Genomic DNA, 21,272 nt, shown 5'->3' with positions numbered 1-21,272 from the left:
AGGTTTTGGGTCGTTCTTCTCTAATTCAGACGGATTTGGTTTGTCTGCTGTCACTTCCAGACTGTTAGTGCTTCCTGTTTTATTTTGTCACATGTATCCTGTTGTGTTCATGTTTGTTCTGCTTCCTGCTCTTGTGTGTTTTCCCGTCTTGAACACGTGTCTCATTCTGGCGTCTGCCTTTAGGAGATGTTTCCTGTCACCTGGTTTTCTTTAACCAAAGTCTCTGATATGGTTAAATACGGTTCCTTTACAAGAACTCATTAAAGATCACCACTCAAATAAAGATACTTGATTTGTTTGACAGTATCAGAGCAACCATCCAGATCCACACCTGATTTCACCTGTTTATAGATATTAGCACTCGACACATGTTGAAGAAAATGATCCAGGACCACTTCCCTGACCCACAACACATCCTTCCATGAAGTTTCCTGGAAATCCTTCCTGTAGCTTCTGCGTATTCTTGCTTAACACGCAGATTAATAAACATTATCGACTGTTGATATTTGATTTGTCAGCTGTACAGAAGTTGTACATCTTTCAAGTTGCTGTGGAGCAGACTGCAGGTTTTTCTCTTTATGTGTCGGCCTTAAATCAGCTGCTCTTCACCTCTGATGTCGTCGCTGCAGATTGTTTTTCTCAAATCACTTGTGAACGAAATCTGCAAAACCCCAGGTTGACCTTGAATCTAATTGACGACCTTTTATTTCTTTTTACCTCACAAACACAGAGCAGATGATCTTGTTGGTGCAGGTAACGTGTTCGATCCGTGGTTCCCTTGATGGATATTAAATATACAACCTTAAGTACGCTTCACACTTAACTATGTTCTTATGAAAAGAATCAACACCACACAAACTGCATTGGGATTTTACTTTTAATGAAGTCCCTGAAGCCTCGTTACAAACAGATCACATCATTTTGGCCGTTTGCCTCAGTCTTCATTTATCTTTTGCAAACTCGGTGAGAGCTTCGAGAATCTGCTGCATCACGATGGGCTGAGCAGACACCTGAGAAAGCAGGTGGGCATAATCTGTCCACCGCATGTTTTTCAGGACTTGGACGTGCATGACCTGATTATAAAGCTCCTGCTTCTTCTGATCACTGAGGTTCATTATGTTCTGAGGCAGCGGTTTGAATGCATCCTTGTACCACCAGTCGTACAGCAGGCCTCCACCCACTCCGACTGTAGGGAGGAAGGGGAAGAGTAGTTCAAACATGCAAAATGAGGTAAGACAGGATATTGATGAGTCCAACAGTCGCACTCTCGTCTCAAATGTGATGATGGTAAATATTTTTAGACGAGTAAGAGGAGCTGAGTTAACCGCTACTTACCCATAAGAAGACCAGGAGGACCCGCGACAATCCCTGCAGCAGTGGTGATTAATCGTACTGCCCTACCACGAAGTGAACCTTGCAGTGTAGCTTTGATTTTCTCATCAGGGATTAAATAACAGCACAGCCGTATGACATCATCAACTGGACCCATCTGTGAAGCAGATTGAGAGTTTGAGGAGACGATACAGAATCTAAACATGTGATTCAAAACAATCAGACAAGAAATAACAGTTTCAGGGTCAGTTAAAGGAAGGAATTCAAAAATCAAGTGGTAATATTCAGATAATAAATCTTAATGTTTGAGAAAAAGTTAGAGGTGAAAACCATAAGATCAGTCTGTCTCCTCAGTTAAAATGAGAAATGTGCAGCATCTTAAGTTAGTAAAAGTTTCACTAATAAGAAAAAACTTTTGTCTCATCAGCTCCACACAAGGGTCTTTAGTTTCTCTAGAGCAGAGGTAGCCAACACGGTGCCCGTGGGCACCTGGTCGCCCAGGGACCCCGAGTCGCCTAAGGCATGCTCTAAATTAAAAAAGAAAAAGAAAACAAAATTTAAAAATGAAGAAAAAAAGAAAAACTGAAATTTGAAATAAAAAAACACCATCTCACTCTATGCTGAGACAAGCTAGCGAGCAGCAACATGGCGAGCTAGATGTGTGTTTACCCCCAAACTAAAGAAAACATGGCAGAAAAGCGAAAACATACTATTTTCATAATGATTGGGAGGAAGAGTTCTTTTTACGACAGTGAAGAAAATATGTGCCATTTGGGCAACTGTTGCGGCGCAAGCGGCACAATGTGGAGCAGTGGTCGCGATCTACGGTCGTCTGCCAGTCTTCACTGTCGATCCCAACTCTCGGACTCACTGGCTGTCGTCGCGCCGCAGATCAGCTGTGTGTCGTTGTCTGTGTGTCTGTTGTTCACAGCGGTGTGTCGGTTACTGGCGTCTGAGCTGCTGGTTTATCTCCTGCATTTCCTTCAATACAAGTCGGATTATGTCGAGACTAGATTTCAGGACTCTCCGGTCTGAAGATGAGCATCTTCCGGTCTGTGGATAACAATCAAAGCCCGTTGGAACAAATCAGTGGATTCAGAAGGACGCTGGAGTGCTTTTACTTTGAAACGGGTTCGGAAAGTGTTGTAAATACATTTGTGTCGTAGACAGATAAACATTTTGTTCACAGCAGAATAAACAGAGAAAATGATCTTTCACCTGAGTTTTATGTTTATCTGATGAATTTATGTCCAAACAAATGGTTGCAACACTTTCTGTAAGCCTTTCAAAATAAAAGCACTCAGAGTTTGTTAATGATATCCATTCCTTGTTTAAAAGGTTTTTGTTGTGAAATATTTGCAGGAGTGGAAAGATGCCGGCTTCATACTGTGAGTACTGGTATTTATTGAGTACAAGGACTTCTTTCATACAAGGAAATTATCCCATTTGTGGCCATATTCAAATCAAAGCCTACATGTAAAACATTGTGCTGCAGTGCAGCTCTCTGCAGAACATGATGTGGAACTGAGAAGCTACATATTTTGCATTGCAAATATGAATTGATATTAATTTGAATATTGTCATTGAATAGAAAAGTTGCACAACTGCCTCTCTTTGTGTATATTTATTTCTTGTACATTCAGCCTTTAACAGAAATTGCAAAAATAATAAATATGACCCTCCTAAGTGGGTTTGTTGGAAGATATCAGGGTTTAGATCTCGGCCGTTTGGAATTAAAAGTGCTCTTGGGCTCGAAAAGGTTGGTGACCACTGATCTAGAGACAAAGACCTCACTCTCGAATGTCATCTTTTGTCTTCACTACGAGTACTAGTACCAACACTACTACAGAGTACATGATGCTGCTGAATACTGTGGCTCATTAATGTTCATCTATGTTCCTCCGTCATTACATTCATGAAGAACTATTGTTTATGTGAATTGATTAGAGTTATTTAGATCATTGCGAAACAATCTGATTCTAATCTGTGTTGCACGTAGAATACAGCTTTGCCAAATTAAAATAATGAGTGAGTTCAACAACATTAAGGCTTTACCTGACATATCACTGTCACTTCAGTGAGAGGAGCCACAGCAGAATCGCTCGTTAGAGAACAGTACTGATCAAACATGTCTTATCTACAGTACATGTGTGTCTGTGTATCTTGTCCCCTGCCTCGTCAAAGTTAACGTACATTGAACATCAAAGCATTTTACAGGAGATCACAGGAATTACCTTCGGTGGAGAAGTCGATCAGATTGGTGCTGGAGAGGAGACACAGCTCAGGGTGTTACCAACAGTGATACTGGCTCAGGGCAGTCACCTGGGAAACAGCTGGCACATGTAAAATTATTTTCAAGGAAGTGAAACTCAAAATACTTTTCACTTTTTTCAAAATTGTGTCGGAGGGGGTTTGACTCCACAAAACACTTTTGGAGTTTCAGATGTAAACAGCTTTTCAGCCAAATCCAAAATAATTGAAGTAACTGGAAGTAAATCTTCAAACATGAAAACATAACGTGCCTCCATTCTGCTCGTGTGTCGTCATCCAAGTGTGTGTATGATGCATTTCAACGTATCACATCCACAATTTGATATATTACTGCACATGACTGCTTTTTAATGAGTTGATAAAATCTGTCAGACACATATGAACTCCTTCTTATTTAGAAAGAGCTTTACAAAGTAGTATAGACTGTTACTCTTATTACAAGTGTGCTGTAATTCACAAAATAAGATTTTCAATTCAAAATTCAGACTACAACAGTAAAATAGCCTTTTAGTTCTTAAGACTTACAGCAGACTGCATGAAGAGCTGTTAGACTTTAAACCAGAACCACCACTGATGACTGGTTTCACTGTTGCATGAATAAGCAGGTGTTCCTAATGAAGTGAGCGTGTTTCTCCTTTAACCTACTAACACAGACACACACTGGTTTTTCACTCAAACATTTCATTTCATCAGATTCAAAGAGCGACGAAGATGCAGGAGAAGTTTGCAGAACTGTAGTTTTAATATGAGATGTAACAATTTTACCAAATGGCTTTTTATTTGATTTGAAAGTACAATTTTAGCATCACTAACACCACAGTGACAAAAGTCAAACTTCAGGCATGAAAAGGACGAAGCCTCATGTTGAACATTTCTGCACCTTCACACCGACGCTTTGCTTTACGTATATATTTGTCCCGACAGCTCCGCGGCCTTTAAAGAAAATAGAATCATGGTTAAAAATGGTTCCTTCAGCTCAGCTCCGACTTGATTCTCAGATTATGGCTGATTTCAAGAACTGAAAAGAGAGAAAGAAAACAACGTGTTAATAACACAAGTAACCTTCAATAACTTAACATTTAAAAGGTGTCACTTTTTTAATGATATAACATTAATCAGGCAAAATATAAAGCAAAGAGTTTAATACTGAAACTTGTACACCATCAAAGCAGTTTAGCCAAGCGAGATTATCATAGCACACAAGAGAAGTTATTGAGGAGAGACTTTAGAAACTACAAGAAACTACAGGCGTCGATATGATGGAGGTTTCACAGAGGAAAGTAAATGATCCTGTTGTGTGCGTGATATCTTTATGCTGTGGGTAAATAAACAGCGTGAAATAGAATTTGATGAGATGAATCCAAACATTGTCACCTGCTTGAAAGAGAAGCTGGCGACCTGGCAGTCACATGGCAGACTCAGCAGATGGGCCTTGAAACGACCTGGAACACAAAATATTCTGTTGGCAAATATGAAGGTGGAATCTGGATTTTTACACCAAATGTGGTCACAATCTTCCTGTGTCAGCCAATGATGGAATCTAACAAAGTACATTTACTTAGTTGCTGGAATAAGTACATTTTTCATGCATCTCTACTTAAGTAGATATATTTTGAGATCATTTTAACTTTCAACTCCACTACATTATGTTGTTTGGTGGTTTCTTGGTTGGTTTGTCTGTTTATGAGCAAGATTACACAACAACAATAGAACTGATTACCAGTAAACTTGGTGGGAGGGGGTGCGGAGTGAGTCAGGGAAGAATATTTGTATCTGCAGCAACAGAAACTTGGCAGAGACTCATACTGATTTAGGAATGATGTATTAGACCGTCCCATTAGCAGAGGCTCACTCTGCAAGGCAATGCAAGTTTTGACTTCGGTGATAGAATTCCTATGAGGAATTTTGCAGGCTATTCAATTTTTGGTTTGGTTCCATCTTTCTTTGTATTTCGTAACGTCTCTGTTGATGTGCAAAGGCCTTTACTCTCACTACTTAAAGTCCATATTTACAAGAAAGTACATATTTACTAACCCTACGTAACTTTGACTTTTACTTGAGCACAGTTGTCTGTACTAAACGTCTGCTCCACCACTGGCGTCAGCCCTGTTCACTGTTGTGCCGCTCAGACCTTCGTCCTTGTCGTTCGTGTTCCACGTGTTTGTGTAGACGACTCCCTCTACCTGCTGATATTTACCTCTGAGGATCTGAAGTCTTGTCAGGAGCGCCACGTACTCATCATAGTCGATCCCACCTCGGGAGCCGTGTTCGCGCCACAGAGTTCGAAAGGTCCCATCATCTAAACTGAAGTCTGAGTGACAAAAAACCAACTGATTAACTCAGGCAGTTGTCTTATCTTCATTCTATCTTCAGCTTTCGCACATTTTTAATGTCTTTTCTGATTAAATGGCAGAATTGAGACGTGTTAAATGATAAATGCTGATTTGTGTATTTTTTGTGTTTCGTGTGTATTCACCGTGGACAGACAGAGCTTTTTCCATTTGGATTTGAGTGACGGAGGATGGATTCCTGCTCTCGTAGCTCTCCACGTACTCCCTCCTGATAATGGCCACATAATGCTCCAGTTTGAAGAGCTCCAGCACATCCAGGTCTCCAGTGTTGTCTGACTGAATGTGCTATTAAAGAGCTCAAATGAATTGAAGTCCTACAGCTCAACACATGGTTGCAAAGCGGCGTCTATTACAGCCAAAAGTGACACGTTCATCACGATTCCCTCTTGTGGGACAATACTCTGAATAAAACATTAAGATACGACCACATTTTGGGGTATTTTGGTCTAAACTGCTGGTTTACTTGAATTCTCAGGTTTTTTGTCGTAAGGATCCGACTGAGAAAACCAAAACTTGGGAGATGAAGGGAGCCATGAATCATTCTATACAGGATTTTCATATGCTGTACTCTTTGGACAATTGACTGCAAAATAAAGACGGATGACAGGTTTCCACTTCGTCCTACTAACCAGAGATGGAGCCAAAATATCTCTGATGCGATCGCTGCCATCTTGAACTGATGACTTCATTGGAAGTCAGAGCCAGGAACCTTTCACTGTCTGTCCTTAAAAGGTCTGGGTTGACTGCACCTGAACATACATCAGTGTGATAAGCCACCACCAGGGGGCAAGTGAGACACTTTGGCTTCACTTTTCCGGAGCTGTCATGTTGTGGATCTTTATTTTACAGTCTTTTGGTCGGTGCAGCCTCTAAAGGACATTGACCCACAGCTCATGAGAAAAGAGAGAAGGTTCCAAAGGATACATCCATGAGAGTCAACAGCAGACGGGCCGTCTTGAGACTCAAGGCTAGAATGAGGAAGAATGGATCGAGTTTCAACATTTGTCATTCACATGAGATAAGAGTCAGAATTAGTGGGAAGAAAACGGACATTTGCCACGAACAGTGAAGCCACCAGCATTCAGCTTAGTAAGAACGGCTTCTGCATTCAGCATCTGTTGGGAACATGAAACAAGTGTCACACAATCCTGTAAGTCCGACCTTCAACTCTGTGGTGAAATACAGTGAGTACAACACACACAAGGTTTTATCTAAACATAATAAATACCTCAGACCTGCTGTCTTCCTGTAACAGAAGAGAAAGGGAAGATGTCAGGTAAAAATAGATGGTCAGCAAAAATCTAGTGATGCAGCATCTAGATAATGTTCTGATTGAAAATTGTATTTTGTACTGAACAGAATTCTTTGATGAATTGTCCACGACTTACTGATATACACACTTCCTCTGGGAATAAGTTACACTGCAGGTCAGCCGGCCAGGAAACGCCGAAACTGTTCATCAGACTCTCACAGCCCCGTTTGGCTCGCTCACAGAAAGACCTGCAGGGCCGCTGCACTTCCCCAGCCACACACTGGGGGGCGTACACTCTACACAGGAAGAGGCGTATGTCCACCGAGCACACAGTTTGCACTATCGAGTTGAAAAAGGACATCTTCATGACTGCTTCTCTTTGACTTGTGTGTCCGAGCAGATTGGGGCTGATGGTCTGGTTGTAGGACAGACCCTGACACATCGGTATGGTGATGGGCTCACAGATCCCCCCGCTGCTGCTCACTCCATACTGGAACAACACACAAGTGCACACTGTCATTTGACCTGCGATAGAGAATGTTCTGTACGATGTGACCACCAGGGGGCGCACTCCTCAGACAGGGAGGTGAGAGACAGCCTCAGTTTGCAAAACCATACGAACATGATGCGAAAGGAAAATAAATAAACAGAAGGTCAAACTCTACTGTCAATGGGAGTCCACGTCTTTTTTAGCGGGTTTACCTGCGTTAACAAATCTGCATTTACCTGATAATTTTGGTGTAAACAAGGTATATATAACTTCGGCCACTAGGGGTCTCTCAATCTCAGTCAACACAAAAGATCTAGTTTGACGATGTCGTGAAGAAGTGTGGAATCATGGGAGTTGTATTCACCACCATTGCCAAATCATGTTTTAGTTGCGACAATAATAATCGGGATCCATTACGAGTGAGGAGTGAGCACGAGTGATAAAACATTAACATCGACTTCCAGCTGCTTCTTCTTGAATTTAACCTTTTTGTTAATATAGTGTTGTAATATATTGTAGTTTGTGTCTTTTATGTTTGTATATCGTGTTTCAGCTTTAACAGGGAGATCCGCCTGAGACATTCCTACCACAACTGAGGAGTAGTTAGTTAGTTAGTTAGTTAGTTAGTTAGTAAGTAAGGCAGATTCCTGGTCATGTTCAATAAAACAACACTTTGAATGATCACCCAGAGATTCTTCCCCCGTTATGGACACATCACATCACGATCAATGGTGTTATAAAGTGCAGACTTACGTGTTCACAGGACTCCATAGTAAACGCTTCACAACCGAGCTTTGCAGGCCACGTGAAGCCGAACCGGTTCATCAGGGACTCGCAGCCGGACCGGGCCTGCTCACAGAGCGTCCTGCAGGGAGGCCGAACTTTTCCTGCCACACACTCTGGGGTGTAGACGGAGCACAGGAAAGGCTTCAGATGAGGGGAGCACCTCACTTTCACGAGTGGATAAAACTGTTGTAGTTCCATATCTGCCTCCTGCTGGGTTTTGTGGCCGAAAACATTGGGCAGCGCAGTGTCAGTGTAAGGGAGGTCGTTGCAGAGAGGGACAGTGATCGTCTGACAGGTTGCGAGGGATGTTTGGGCATCAACGCTGTCTTGACCCTGGATGTACGAACAGAAACGCAAATCAGTGAATTCTCAACTGTTGTGTCACTCCTGTAGTTTTCATTTCTCACGAGTGCACGTACACTCTTTTATTGCAGCGCTTACATGACCTTTAAAACAATGACTTTGACCAGGATTTGTCCGTCCAGCATTCATCTGTGTGACCCTTGCTCTTTATTCAGGAGCAGGACTGATTCATTTCACCTTCAGATTGTGTAATGCTTTCACTCAAACCCTGCGCTCGCACTCAAATTGCCCCTGAATGTGCTTTGCTTGGCTCTGCTTGTGCTCAAACTCTGCGCTTACACACAGAGTTCCTGCGCTCCAGCTTGAAACGTCTGTTCTTGGGGTTTTTCTTCTGCATTCAGATTTTTTGTCCAATGAGATTGTCAGAATTTTCCAACCAATAGAATGCCATGTGTGGTGTTGACAAACTGAATTGTCCAGGTAGGAACTTTTTGAGTGCTGGAAATCTGAGTGCAAGCAACAGAATATCTGAGTGTAAGCGCACAGTTTGAGCACAAGCAGAGCAAATCTAAGTGAAACGAGGCATCATAATCGGAGTCGTGATTCTGTCCAGTGGGTACAGGCAGCAAAGATGTCAGCACCCAACCTGAGTGAGCACATTACGTCCAGTTTCATAACCACTGTCTTTATGAAATTCTGGAAACACTCACTGAGTCCTGGTGAGGTTTCTGTTTGAAATGAGAACGATTCAAATGCGGTCCATGCAAAAAGAGCCCAGTGTGGGATCAGTACTCAGTAGCGTCATACCAGGAAAGTAAAAGCTGGATCGGCACATCCTCAGTAAACATCCCTTTGTCCACATGTTAGAGTCAAAGAGGGCAGACTTACTTGTTCACAGGATTCTGTGGTCATTGTGTTACAAATGAAGTTTTCAGGCCATACGAAGTTAAACTTGTTCATCAGGGACTCGCAGCCGGACCGGGCCTGCTCACAGTCCGTCCTGCAGGGAGGCCGAGCTTTTCCTGCCACACACTGAGGAGTGTAGAGGGAGCACAGGAAAGGCTTCAGATGAGGGGAGCACCCCACTCTCACGAGTGGAAGAAACTGATGAACTTCCAGGTTTGCCTCCTCCTGGGTTGTGTGGCCAAGAAGATTGGGCAATATGGTTTCTGTGTACAGTAAGTCTGAGCAGAATGTGGAACTGATCGTCTGACATGTTGCAGGGGAAGTTGGACTAACCCTGGGCTGCAGACCCTGGAAGAACAGAAACAAAAATTAACCATTTCTGAAAAATCGAAATTCTTACTTCTGCAGTTCTCACCAACCACAACTGTCCCATTTACCTACGTTGGCCAAAGAGGCTCTGTGAGTTCCATGTGACCACATGCCTGCATGGTGTGAACTTTAAGATTCAGGATTCTTTATTATCTTTCCCAAAGAGGTTGTTTTCGCCCCGGTCCATTTGTTTGTTGGTTGCTCTGTTTGTAACCAAGATTATGCAAAAACTAGGAATCGAGTTAATGAGCACAATGAGCGGTAACCATCCTCTCATTTCAATACCAGCAAAAAAACGAAAAAGGACGTTTCCCAAAAGTCTTTGAAGAGTCTGTACGAAAACTAAGAGTCTTCAAACACTGATATACCCATTATTTTATACTAACCTGTACACAGTTGGACTCTGGTAAAGCTTCACACCGGAGCCTCGTCGGCCAGGACAAGCGCTTCGCTCTGATCACAGATTCGCAGTCGGTCTTGACCTTGTCACAGAGAGCTCGGCATGGCTTCACCCGGCTGTCGTCTGCTGAGCTGCATTCTGGCACAACAATGCGACACATCAGTGTGGCGACTGCTGGTGAACAGGCCGTCTCCACAATCTGACCAATCTGCTGCAGGCTGTAGCCTGTGACTCCAGTCGGATTGAGGGTAGTGGTGTATCCCACATCTTGACAAAAGCTGGCTGTTACGGGCTTGCAGTTTGGCCGGTCATCTCTGGCACCATGTGCTTGCTGAGGGGACAGCAGCAATCCCACAACCACCAAGATGAAACACTTCATAGCTTTTGGGAACCTCAGAAACTGTGCTGCGCAGTTTAACAAAGCCTCAGACATCTGTTCTACTCTCTGGAGGTGGAGTACGAGTCTGCGAATGGAGTTTCTACAAACATGGAACTGATTTCAGACCACTGGGGAGGCACATGCCAACAAGATGCTTGACACAAAATGAGGCCCAAGCTGGTCTCAGAGCAGCCGCCCTATTCTGAGGAATTCAGAGCAAGGGATCCTGAGCTGTGTGCGAAGCTCAACATCTGGTTGTGATTATGTGTTTTCTGTAGAACCTTGGGGGGTGAGAATTTGTTGCATAAATCTGGCACAATAACTCTGACTTCTGGAAGGAAAGTACTTCAGCACTGAAACCTTGTTTGTTGCATGTTTCTGTAACACCAGTCTCTCCAGTTGTCTGGAGCTGGGATTTCCAAAACAAAAAAGTTGATTGATGTACGACAGCATTGACAGACAAGGTGGTTGACTTTCTTATCCAAAGATCATGTAAGAATCAATGCTTTTGAGTGGAGGGGAATTAAATATATTCAAGCCCTTGAATGGAACTAATTAATACATTTAATGAAGGAACTATAGACAGAAAGAGGCGGGACTAAGTGCCAGATAGTAAATGAATAGGACAAGTTTATACAGTGTGTTTGTCTCATGAGCTGTGTCTCACTTCAGAGGCTGCATCTGAAGACCGGTTGCATCACAGCAGTGAAAATGTCTCATTCCGAGCTCCGACAAATGATCCTTCCTGCACCGACCTGTCCCAGGACTCATTACGCGCTCGCCCCATGAACAATGTGTCCTACAGCCCGTGTCCTCTGGAGGATGCAGCCCCTAAATTGAGACACAGCTATGAACCCAAAATCATCTTTCCATCTTGTGGCAATCACCCAATTAGGAGTCTGCACCACCGTGAACCGGAGACACGGTATCAAGGTCCCTCTGATACACACTCGACCAATCAAGAGTCAGTATCAGAAACATGAACACATGAAGAAATCCTCAGTGTGATGAGAATCTGAAATGACAGAAACCATCTTCAATAACAACTATATATTTCTTTAGTTTGGGCCATGTCCCATCTGATAACATGGAGGATGTGTGGCCTTTACTGCAGCCACCAGTTGGCGATGGAGGCACTTTGGCTTCACTTGTTGGAGCCTTCATGTTGTTCACCTTCATTTGGAGCCTGTGGTTTATTATCATTCTTAAGACATAGTGAGTTCTGATCCAGACAGATTTGCACTTGTGTGAAAGTAATGAACCAGAACCAGATTCTTCTGTCTGGAGACCGTGTGCAGAATCTGAGGAGTTCATCTGCTTGCTGACTTTGACCAGCAGGGTCTTCTTTAAAGAGCACACTCCGATGGTTCACCAACGTGGTCACATCCGTCCTTTTATGTTCGTTAAACCCTATCAAAGGAAAATATTCTACTTCTTACTTCACTACATTTATTTGACAGATACATGGTGGATATATGTTTAAAAACAAGTAAAACCTGTAATGAGCATTTCAATAACAAAAGGTTTTGTATATAAAATTACCCTGTAGATAAAATACATGTTATTAGTCACGTGTGAGTGTATCAGAAATGATGACGCTTGTTATGGACAATACTGGACTTTTATTCACATTTGTAAACACAACAGCTTCATCTCCAACTGTTTTCACCACAAACTGAAACAAAGGAAAACGTGAAAGAGTTTTGTCTGTTTTCATTTACACACAGTTGTCATGCTGCTGTGCCTGAAATTAAAAGCACATGTTTTGTTAATTGCTTTGTGGTCCACGTCCAGTAAAGCACAGAACACGATTCTCCAGCACGGCTTTAAAGGACGGCGGTAATGGAATAAAAAAATACAATAACATAAAAACAAGCAAAAAGACACATTTTCATAGAGGCACAAACTAAACCATGCCACAAGATCCAAACACACACCTGCTTCTGTTCTGTGGTGGAGAAAACGTGATGATCAGGCTGACGTGATGTGAATAAAACCACATCTAAAGGTCTAAAAGCTCCTGCATGGATTCAGCACAGTCCACGTTCATTGTGTGTCCAACATTCAAGTTCTTCAGATTTCCAGCATGTTCCTTCGAAGCTGAACATCTGAACGGCTCCACGGTAAAAATGTGTCGGCAGCTGAGACAGTGCCACCCAAAAAGAGCCATTATTTAATATCTGTAAAATAAAATAAAAAACCTAAAGGAGAACTTGACTTTTTTCATCTTTCATTCACGGTGCTTCAGAGCCACCAGCACAAGGTTCCTGGGAGAGAAGTTTGGGTGGAACAGAGCGACCAGCTGACTGTCCACACCTGCACAGAGGAGAGGCTTCGGTTACAGAGGAAGGTGAATCAGTCGTGCACGAAGCAACATGTCGTCTGGCTCACCGTTCTCCTGCAGGTAGATGATCCTGTCCAGCAGCACCAGCGTCTCCACCACCGGAGCCAGCAGCAGCGCCAAGCTGGAGTACACCACCACCCTGCCCTGCTGCTTCAGCATGGTCTCCACCCGCTCCGGGTCCAGGGGTAACTCGGGCGGCAGGCTGACCCGAGCCAGACCCAGCTGGGCGTACCTGGGAGAGAACATGGATGGACACAAAGGAAACAGTGGCCTCGAGCATCAAACAGTTTGTATTTGAGACACTTTTCTCATGTTTTTGAAACATTTGAAATCCACCTGTGGCTCAAAACCCTTTCTGTCATCACTGGGAGGCTTGTATGAATTTAATCTGCTGTTATTTTGTGGTTTAAATATCTTGATATCCTGTTTTTATATCATTAAATAACTAATTAAAATCAAACTTATCAGAAACACGAACACTGTGATAAAAACAACCCCAAAATGACAGAAACATTTATTTAACGTCCACTTTGATTTTTGTATTTTGGTCCCTGTTTCATGTGCTAACATGGAGGAGGCAGGGTTTATGACCTGTACCGCAGCCAGCCACCAGGGGGTGAATGAGATGTGTTGGCTTCCCCTTCAGGAGTCGTCCATCTTGACTCACAGTTACTGGAGTTACTCACTCTGTAAATGGTAATAAGTGAGCTTTCTTTATAGTTTGGATTCCTGCTCGACGTAGATCCGGCCTCTTGTCCCTGATGAACGTCTCCAGCATCGCCCGGTAACAGTGTATCCTCAGCTGCTCGCCCTCCTCCCTGAGCCTCAGCACGTAGTCCTCCACGGCGTGACACGCCCCCTCTCGCGCCTGATAGGACAGCTGATGTCCCGACAACCCCCGCACCCAGGAGCTCATAGGGTAACCGAACTCCGAGGGACCTGATTCCCGACCCAGCGTCGGTGGAGTGGGTGGTTCAACCAGTCCCGGATGGTTGGGGTTCTCTTCAGTGGTGATTTTCATGTAGCAACACGCCACGGAGGTGATGCCACGAACATACGGGCAGCTGACAAAGTGGCGGAGGAGGGTGGCGCTGAGGTCCCCACAGGCATGGAGACCGGTCAGGATAAAGTCTGGATAATCCCGCAGGCGGTTTTCTTTAGGACAAAGCTCCTCCTGACAGACAGGCTGGACGCATGGGCAGCAGTTCTCAGGACCGGACTGCTCTCCAGGCTCATTCTTGCTTGGCTGGAGTTCTGATGGCGACTCAAAGTCCTGAGAGTCTGTGGAGTCATGGGAACGCCCCTGATGTTGCTCCGATCCCCGCAGTCGCTTTTTGCTGGGTCCACATGGAGTTGGAGGATCTTCGCTGAAACACTCTGCTGTACTCAGTTGCTTAATGAAAAGCTCCCATGATTCCTTGGGGTTAACCCATCCGGCCACGTGGCGGGGAGGGGACTGTGGTGCTGGAAGCTGAGACAAGACGTTCTAGGAAGAAGAAAGATGTTTATTATATATTTTTACGCTCCTATAACATGACCCCATCGTCAGCTTCAGCTACCAGAGTAGAAACAACATGGAGAACCATTACAAGTGTCACTGACCCTGTTGTCTTTGCTAACAGCCGCTGTGCAGTTAAACTCTGTATTTTACGAGGATACAACTGTTTACATGGAGGAGACGAGATGATATTCAATCAATCTGCCACAATTCTGCAACTAACTAGTAAATGCTTCCTCCTGTTTACACTGGCACGCTCATGCCTGGTGTATGTGAGGGGTCATGTGATCATATGTTTTCAACTGCAGCAAAGCTCCAACCTTTTTCTGCTTCTCCAACGCCAAGAGCAGCTGTTCATCAAACTTGGACGCCATGGCGACCAGGGCCCGATCAGCCTCGATGGCGGTCACCGACAACCCGAGTCCAAAGGAGAGGAAACGAGTCAGATGACCCTGTTCACAGCAGAGAGAATATTTCATGGGCTTTGATGAAAAAAAGCTGATAAAGATTTGCCTTATTTTTTAGTTTTACCTCTTTTAATCTTGAAAATTGTTTGTAACTGTGGATTCTGAATTTAAAATGTCTTTTAATTTTGTGTCTGTGTTGTTTTTTTAACGTTCTTCACTTCATCACTGTGTATGAAATGTGCTTTATAAATAAAACTGCCTTGCCTTGGTTGAAATAATACCTGTCCAGAGCCGACATCCACCACTCTGCTGCAGTCGGTCAGGCCACACAGTTGTTTCACCAGCTGGGGATCGAAGAAAAACTATTAAAGAGACAATTAACAGAGGATCAAGTTCGATTTGATTTCCCATTAAAACCAGTTGTGTACCGTGCCCAGCTTGTCGATCTCATACTGCTTCTTGGGCTTGACGTGCTTCCTGAAGATGTGGTCCAGCAACGAGCGCTGACTCTGGTTCTTCTGGCGCTCCTCGGGTTTGACCGAGCTGCCTCGCTCCTGCCTGCACTCTCTGGGAAACGCCAGAGCATGAGCGGTGGCACGGAAAGCCAACAGCGACAGGGGCCACACGGTAGGATAACTGTAACGACAAGAGTCCGTGGTCATTAGTATTACTGCGGACATTAGTCTGTCGTCATTTACTGACAACAAATTCAACGAGGGGCCGAAATACAAACTGATTTCAATATTTAGCCAGTGAGAGATCCCTGTGCTTTACTGTAAAGTGTTGGTATTACACATTAACCTGTAGCGGCTCTGTGCTTCTGTTTCTCACGTTTCCTGCATTACTTTGACAACAGAGTGTAAAAACGTGTATTTGCAGACGGATCCCGTTTTACCTCCTGTCTCCATGTGTCACGTCCAGTAAAAGGTCAGCGACCTGTGGATAGGACAGGTCCTGCAGCGCGGCCTGCCAGCTGCTGGGTAATGTGCTCCAGAGATCCTCAGTGAAGAACTCCTGAGGGACGACAACACACGACTGTTACACCACAAACTCTCAAGAACTGGGTATGAACGCAGCTTTTCCTCCACATTCTGGGTTCCGAGGCAAACAAACAACGATTGTGGGTCTCTGTTTACTACAAGTTTAATGCGATGTGATTCTGTTCCAGCTCCTCGGCACCGGAGTCGGCTCTTATCAACTCAAACACCTGACATCTTTGTGTTTTCTACGTGAGTGACGCGACTTTCTCTAGAATAAAGTCCGTAGAAACTCCCGAGGCCCTCACTCGGATATTTGCGTTCATACATAAACCTCCTCCAGAGAGTTTGCGGAGGATGTTCGGAGTTCAGTGCAGGTCTGAAAGCAGCTACACTCGAGACGTCTCACACTGTCTCAGTTGGACTTTCTGCAGACTTCAAACAAGGGGACAGGCTGGAGAACATCCGCAGAACTTCCTGGAGACTCTCACTGGGACTGAGCCCGAAAGAAAGCAGCTCTTGTCGTGAGGCTTTGACACAATTGGTCTTCAGACGCAGCCTTCGAAGAACGAATGGAGACACTGTTTAATTGCGGTTACGAAGTTTACACACAATCAAATTTCGCGATGAGGCTGATGCTCTGTTGCCAAGGAAACTGGGGTTGTCATGGCGGCGGACGGCGGTATTACAACAACAGACATTCGCTCAGTTCGCTCGTGATACGTACAATCCTGTACGTGTCGGACAGGTGTCTGTACTGAGACAGAAACGCGGTGATCTTCTTCGCCAGCTCTCGCTGCTGATCTGGGGACAAACTCGGTGTGAACGTCCCCGCATCTTCTGCTGCTGACGCCTCGGCTAACATGAGAACGCTAAAGAGACGAGCTAACGCTACTTTCAGCGCGAGGTTAAATCTCCCGGTGACACTAAGCGCTGCTGAAACATGTCGAGTGTTTGGATTTTAATTCCACAAATGGTCGTTGCGTTTAGCTTTTAGCCACCGAAGCTAACGGTTACTTCCGCATGTGTCGGGGTACATCCGGGTACGTCACGTAAATTCTTCTTCTGTGGTTGGCGAACCAGCCTGTGGGTTGCATTACCGCCACCTTCTGGACTGGAGGGTGGAGCAGTGGAACAAACTTACCTAAACTAACATTAACTTCTTTCCTTTAGTCCTGTTTCTCTTGAATAGTTCATTAGAAGATGATGTTTATTCATTGATGTCTTTACTAACACATGTTCTAATGTAATATTTTAATCCTGGTATAAATTTCCTTTTCTGTTCATTATATTTATTACACAGTGACAGTTTCTGTGTTGTGTGTTTGCCTATTCCAGAAGTGGTACAGTGTGGGGCTTCAGATTCCAGACTGACAAACAGGACCTAACGTTGGTGGACAAACAACAGAAGATGGCAGCAGTGATAATGTGGAAATCCCAGTGGATGCTAACATCAGGAAGAAGGAGCCTGAGAAGATTGAGAAGTACCGAGGACTGAAAGAACAGCTGGGACAGATGTGGAAGGTGAAATACAATGTGATCCCTGTGGTAGTAGAAGTTTTAGAGGCTGCAGCCCCCAAACTGAGGGAGAAGCTCCGGCAGATCCGGTACAACATCTGGAGCATCTGTCCAGAAGAGCTCAGAACCAGATACTGAACCCTGAGCTCAGGTAGAGGCTTCAGGAAGACATGCCACCGTGTGTGTGTGTGTGTGTGTGTGTGTGTGTGTGTGTGTGTGTGTGTGTGTGTGTGTGTGTGTGTGTGTGTGTGTGTGTGTGTGTGTGTTTGCTTTGATAGTATATGACTTGTTCAAAATGAATGAATTAAAAAAAGAAATTAAATGACTTTAAGTTTAACACGACTTTCGGGTGATTATACATTTATATTATTAAACTCTGGCCCTGAATGCTGCGTTGCTTTTGACCCACTCTCTCGACTGTCCGCGAAGGCAGCATGTAACCCGGAAGTGGCGGGACAGAGTAGCGGAAGTGAGTGGACGGCGGCGGCGGCGGCAGGTCCGAGTCCGGATTTAACTTCACGCTGTCGGTGTCACACGTTTCGTCGGTGGCGGTTTGTCGGGAGTCAACGTGTCCGAGTTCATGACGCCGCCGAGTTTCACGGTAACGGAATCACAGCCAGCCGCGGAGAACCCGCCGGTTAGCACGAAGCGAGCTAATGCTAACGTCCCTCAGCTAGCGTACGAAACGAACGTACGTGACTATCGTACGTCATGGGAGTATTTTATCGTACAAATACAAAAAATACTTTACGTCATGGGTTTATTTGACTGTACAAATACAAAAATTATCTTATGTTGTGATATTTTATCGTACAAATACTAAAATATAATATTTGTATTTACTTGTGCTACAGATCGCAGGTATACACACGGTTTATTATCAATTTGTTTATGAATTGATTAATTGGCCGAAATAAAAAATTCTGCAACTCTGCAAATATCTGAAAAATAGTTTCAGTCTTTTTTGAAACACGCAAAATACAAAATGCTAGAATCTCCAGAGTCAGCTGCTTCACTGTGCCACTGTTTGTTTTGCAGGATGATTCCTTTAAACCGTTTCCAGCCGATGTGAACGAGTCCACGAAGGACCAAGACCCGCCGAGGAGCAAACCAGCAGATGATCGGTTTGCGTTGAAGTGCCATGTCGAACCCTACGATAAACGTGTGCCTGTCCGGTGACCCGGCACAGAAGAGAACAGGGAAGTGGAAAAACCGACGGTTTTATAAAGACGTGCAGCACTCGGGGCAACAGGGATACGTGGAAGGGAAACGGAGAGACGACCCCCCCGGCGGGCCCAGACATTACCAGACCCCGCTCCACAACGGCGTGGGCTCAGCGCCGCCGTCACCTGCCGCTTCCACACAAAGCACCAGTTTACCTCGGCCGGGCGGCACGTTGCACTGCAGCTCTTGGCCTCCAGCTTCCACCCACCGCCGGCCTGCCTCCACTCTGACCGCGAACAGCCGAGGAGGCCACGAGAAGCCAAAGGAGCCCGTGAGCTTAAAATCAGCAGCCGCCAACCCCGGCCCCTCGGGATCGAGCAGCCCGAAACCCGCTGCCACATCCACCGCCATCCCCACGAAGTTCCTCGCTATGGACTGTGAGATGGTGGGGACGGGACCTAAAGGGCACATCAGCCAGCTGGCACGCTGCAGTATAGTGTCCTATGACGGCGACGTCATTTACGACAAGTTCATCAACCCCTCCATGCCCGTTACTGACTACCGCACCCGATGGAGTGGAATCCGGCACAGGGATCTCATCAAGGCCACGCCGTACTCGGAGGCCCGGAAGGAGGTGAGAAAACCTGAGAGAGCGAGAGAGAGAGCGAGAGAGAGTCAGTAGTTGTCTTTTAAATCACCAGTCTTACTCTTTAACACATTTACTCTCAGGGTGAGTTTGCCGCCGTGTTGATTCTCATTCGTATCTTTGAGTTAAAACAAGTCTGTGAGTTGAACTGAGCTGTCGGAGCCTGACGGGTGAGTGAGCGTCTTCTCTGTTGGCAGATACTGAGGCTGCTGATGGGGAAGGTTGTGATCGGCCACGCCATCCACAACGACTTCAAGGTGCTCGGTTACTCCCACCCCGCTGCCTTGACCAGAGACACGTCGCGGATCCCACTGCTCAACTTGAGGGCGGGCTTCGCTGAGCACGAGTGTGCGTCACTGAAGAGACTCACCAAGGCCATTTTTAACCGCGACATCCAGGTACGGTGTTTGTCCTTAAACCAGGCCAACGCTTCCCTCTCTCTTCTAAGGTCCTGTTCAGTGTTAACATCTGTGTCGAGAGATCCGATCACTCTTCCACTACTTTCGACCTCTCTTAGCGGTTAGCATCAGCACTTTAACTGCTAGGCTGTTCCGCTGTTGCAAAATGTACAGAGTGGTGTGAGCTAACTCAGGACCTCGAATGCTCTAATTGAAGTTGCCAGCTGCAATAAAGTTAGTATTATTGTCATTGTGGGAATCTGTGTTGATCTGATCTGTAGCAGTTAGTGTCGCTGACCTCATCCTCTCTTGTGTCCTCAGACTGGGAAGAAGGGTCACTCGTCTGTGGAGGATGCGAAAGCCACAATGGAGCTTTACAGAGTGGTGGAGGAGGAGTGGGAGAGGAGGTTCGCCTCCAAACCGCAGGGCAGATAACGCCAGGTCTGCGGAGACGCCGTGGAAGTTGAACTGAATAGTAATGAACTTTGAGGTGCAGCAGGTATGTGAACTCACTGCAGCTTCGCAGGATCAACCCACTTTAGTGTCCCGTCAACAAGCGAATGAAGAAACCAGGAAGAGGGAAGCTGCTCGTTCAGAGCACTGGAGAAGAAGAACACGAGCGACTGACGAGTCGCACACTTTGCAGAGACCTTGAGTTTCAACAGAAAGATTCTTTCTCAGGTTTCTGTGTGTTAAGATGGTGCATCTGCCACTAGGGGGCAGTCATGTATTCATCCCAGCAACAAACATACATTATTGAAACAGCATCTGTGATGGCAAACACCAAAAAAACCTGTTTTAATCAGAGCAGACGTTCAGCTTCTCCTGGACAAGGTCTTGCTCCTGATGGAAAAAAACATTTTCAAGTCTGACCTCAACTGCTGCTGATGGAGCTCCATCATGTGTCAATCATTAGTGCAGATTTCTATGGTTTTTAATTGTCTTTTAATTCAAATCAGAGACACAGAACTGGCACATTATTCTTTGAGGAACATGCAGTGATGTTCTTTTGGGCCGTAGCCAGGATTTAAGATACCGAGGTCACGGGGGAAGCTTCTGTTGCAGTAGTTTCTATTTGATCATTTCCACACACATTTTAAAAAGTGACTAAATATCTTGTTTAGTTTTTTTATCTAAATGTTTAAAAAAAAAAAAAAAGCAAAGATTTGTGAAGCTTGCTCTATCAGACGAAGGTGTTGGTGATGCACAGTAGATAATTCTATAAGCTCAACAACACCACAGGTTCCGGTGCGTACGAGCAGGAGGTTCAAAATCTAAATGAATGTAGTCGCTGATCATGGTCTTGGCAATGAATTGTACAGGTAACATCCCCCCCCCCCAAAGTATGTGGGGGGGGTGTGACCTCAGTGGTGCTACAGCCACTTGGCTCCTTTCACAGGCTGACGTATACAAACTCATCAGAGTGGCTGATTAAAAAGAAACAAAAAGATGGAGTCCTTGTTTACCTGAGTTCTTGAAAC

General features: G+C 44.9%; 3 protein-coding genes and 1 long non-coding RNA gene across 7 annotated transcripts; 1 reads left to right on the top strand and 3 right to left on the bottom strand.

The window, feature by feature from the left end:
• Positions 1–1,443: 1,443 nt before the first annotated feature.
• On the bottom strand, positions 1,444–4,185 carry LOC124852286. The gene is made up of 3 exons (XR_007032899.1): positions 4,129–4,185; positions 3,567–3,654; positions 1,444–1,489 (listed from the first exon to the last, which is right to left on the bottom strand). It is a non-coding gene; the product is annotated as an uncharacterized LOC124852286 (long non-coding RNA).
• A 138-nt stretch (positions 4,186–4,323) lies between these two features.
• Positions 4,324–11,029, bottom strand: LOC118114393. The gene is made up of 11 exons (XM_035164850.2): positions 10,447–11,029; positions 9,674–10,039; positions 8,450–8,815; positions 7,343–7,696; positions 7,183–7,200; positions 7,006–7,069; positions 6,879–6,922; positions 6,080–6,230; positions 5,801–5,914; positions 4,978–5,045; positions 4,324–4,621 (listed from the first exon to the last, which is right to left on the bottom strand). Exons 1-11 carry the CDS (start codon positions 10,891–10,893, stop codon positions 4,598–4,600), a joined length of 2,016 nt encoding a protein of 671 aa, XP_035020741.2. The 5' UTR covers positions 10,894–11,029; the 3' UTR covers positions 4,324–4,597.
• Positions 11,030–12,446: 1,417 nt separating this feature from the next.
• On the bottom strand, positions 12,447–17,127 carry mettl25b (methyltransferase like 25B). The gene is made up of 8 exons (XM_035164014.2): positions 16,793–17,127; positions 15,984–16,102; positions 15,517–15,724; positions 15,370–15,432; positions 15,002–15,133; positions 13,870–14,669; positions 13,231–13,415; positions 12,447–13,155 (listed from the first exon to the last, which is right to left on the bottom strand). Exons 1-8 carry the CDS (start codon positions 16,928–16,930, stop codon positions 13,070–13,072), a joined length of 1,731 nt encoding a protein of 576 aa, XP_035019905.2. The 5' UTR covers positions 16,931–17,127; the 3' UTR covers positions 12,447–13,069.
• Positions 17,128–17,403: 276 nt separating this feature from the next.
• isg20l2 (interferon stimulated exonuclease gene 20-like 2) lies at positions 17,404–21,245 on the top strand. Of its 4 annotated transcripts, none has more exons than XM_035164018.2 (4): positions 17,404–17,589; positions 18,622–19,381; positions 19,591–19,791; positions 20,113–21,245. In XM_035164018.2, exons 2-4 carry the CDS (start codon positions 18,725–18,727, stop codon positions 20,224–20,226), a joined length of 972 nt encoding a protein of 323 aa, XP_035019909.1. In that variant the 5' UTR covers positions 17,404–17,589; positions 18,622–18,724; the 3' UTR covers positions 20,227–21,245. The 4 variants fall into 4 exon arrangements, with proteins under 4 accessions (XP_035019909.1, XP_035019908.1, XP_035019907.1 ...); XM_035164017.2 differs by lacking the exon at positions 17,404–17,589 and adding an exon at positions 18,005–18,274; XM_035164016.2 differs by lacking the exon at positions 17,404–17,589 and adding an exon at positions 18,005–18,287.
• The last annotated feature ends 27 nt before the right edge of the window (positions 21,246–21,272 follow it).

The sequence above is a fragment of the Hippoglossus stenolepis genome, chromosome 8, assembly GCF_022539355.2.
Source record: "Hippoglossus stenolepis isolate QCI-W04-F060 chromosome 8, HSTE1.2, whole genome shotgun sequence".
Lineage (NCBI taxonomy): Eukaryota > Metazoa > Chordata > Actinopteri > Pleuronectiformes > Pleuronectidae > Hippoglossus > Hippoglossus stenolepis.
This window is presented reverse-complemented; position numbering and strand designations above follow the sequence as displayed.

Excerpts from the sequence above, each read along its gene's own strand:
- LOC118114393 (XM_035164850.2), bottom strand. The coding sequence starts at position 10,893 with ATGTCTGAGGCTTTGTTAAACTGCGCAGCACAGTTTCTGAGGTTCCCA. Across the intron at positions 10,040-10,446 it reads CAGAGTCCAACTGTGTACAG|GGTCTGCAGCCCAGGGTTAG; the intron begins GTTAGTATAAAA and ends CTGTTCTTCCAG. Across the intron at positions 5,046-5,800 it reads AAGACTTCAGATCCTCAGAG|GTCGTTTCAAGGCCCATCTG; the intron begins GTAAATATCAGC and ends TTTGTGTTCCAG.
- mettl25b (XM_035164014.2), bottom strand. The coding sequence starts at position 16,930 with ATGTTAGCCGAGGCGTCAGCAGCAGAAGATGCGGGGACGTTCACACCG. Across the intron at positions 15,725-15,983 it reads GTGACACATGGAGACAGGAG|TTATCCTACCGTGTGGCCCC; the intron begins GTAAAACGGGAT and ends TTGTCGTTACAG. Across the intron at positions 13,156-13,230 it reads CATCTACCTGCAGGAGAACG|GTGTGGACAGTCAGCTGGTC; the intron begins GTGAGCCAGACG and ends TCCTCTGTGCAG.
- isg20l2 (XM_035164018.2), top strand. The coding sequence starts at position 18,725 with ATGTCGAACCCTACGATAAACGTGTGCCTGTCCGGTGACCCGGCACAG. Across the intron at positions 19,382-19,590 it reads ACTCGGAGGCCCGGAAGGAG|ATACTGAGGCTGCTGATGGG; the intron begins GTGAGAAAACCT and ends CTCTGTTGGCAG. Across the intron at positions 19,792-20,112 it reads TTTTTAACCGCGACATCCAG|ACTGGGAAGAAGGGTCACTC; the intron begins GTACGGTGTTTG and ends TTGTGTCCTCAG.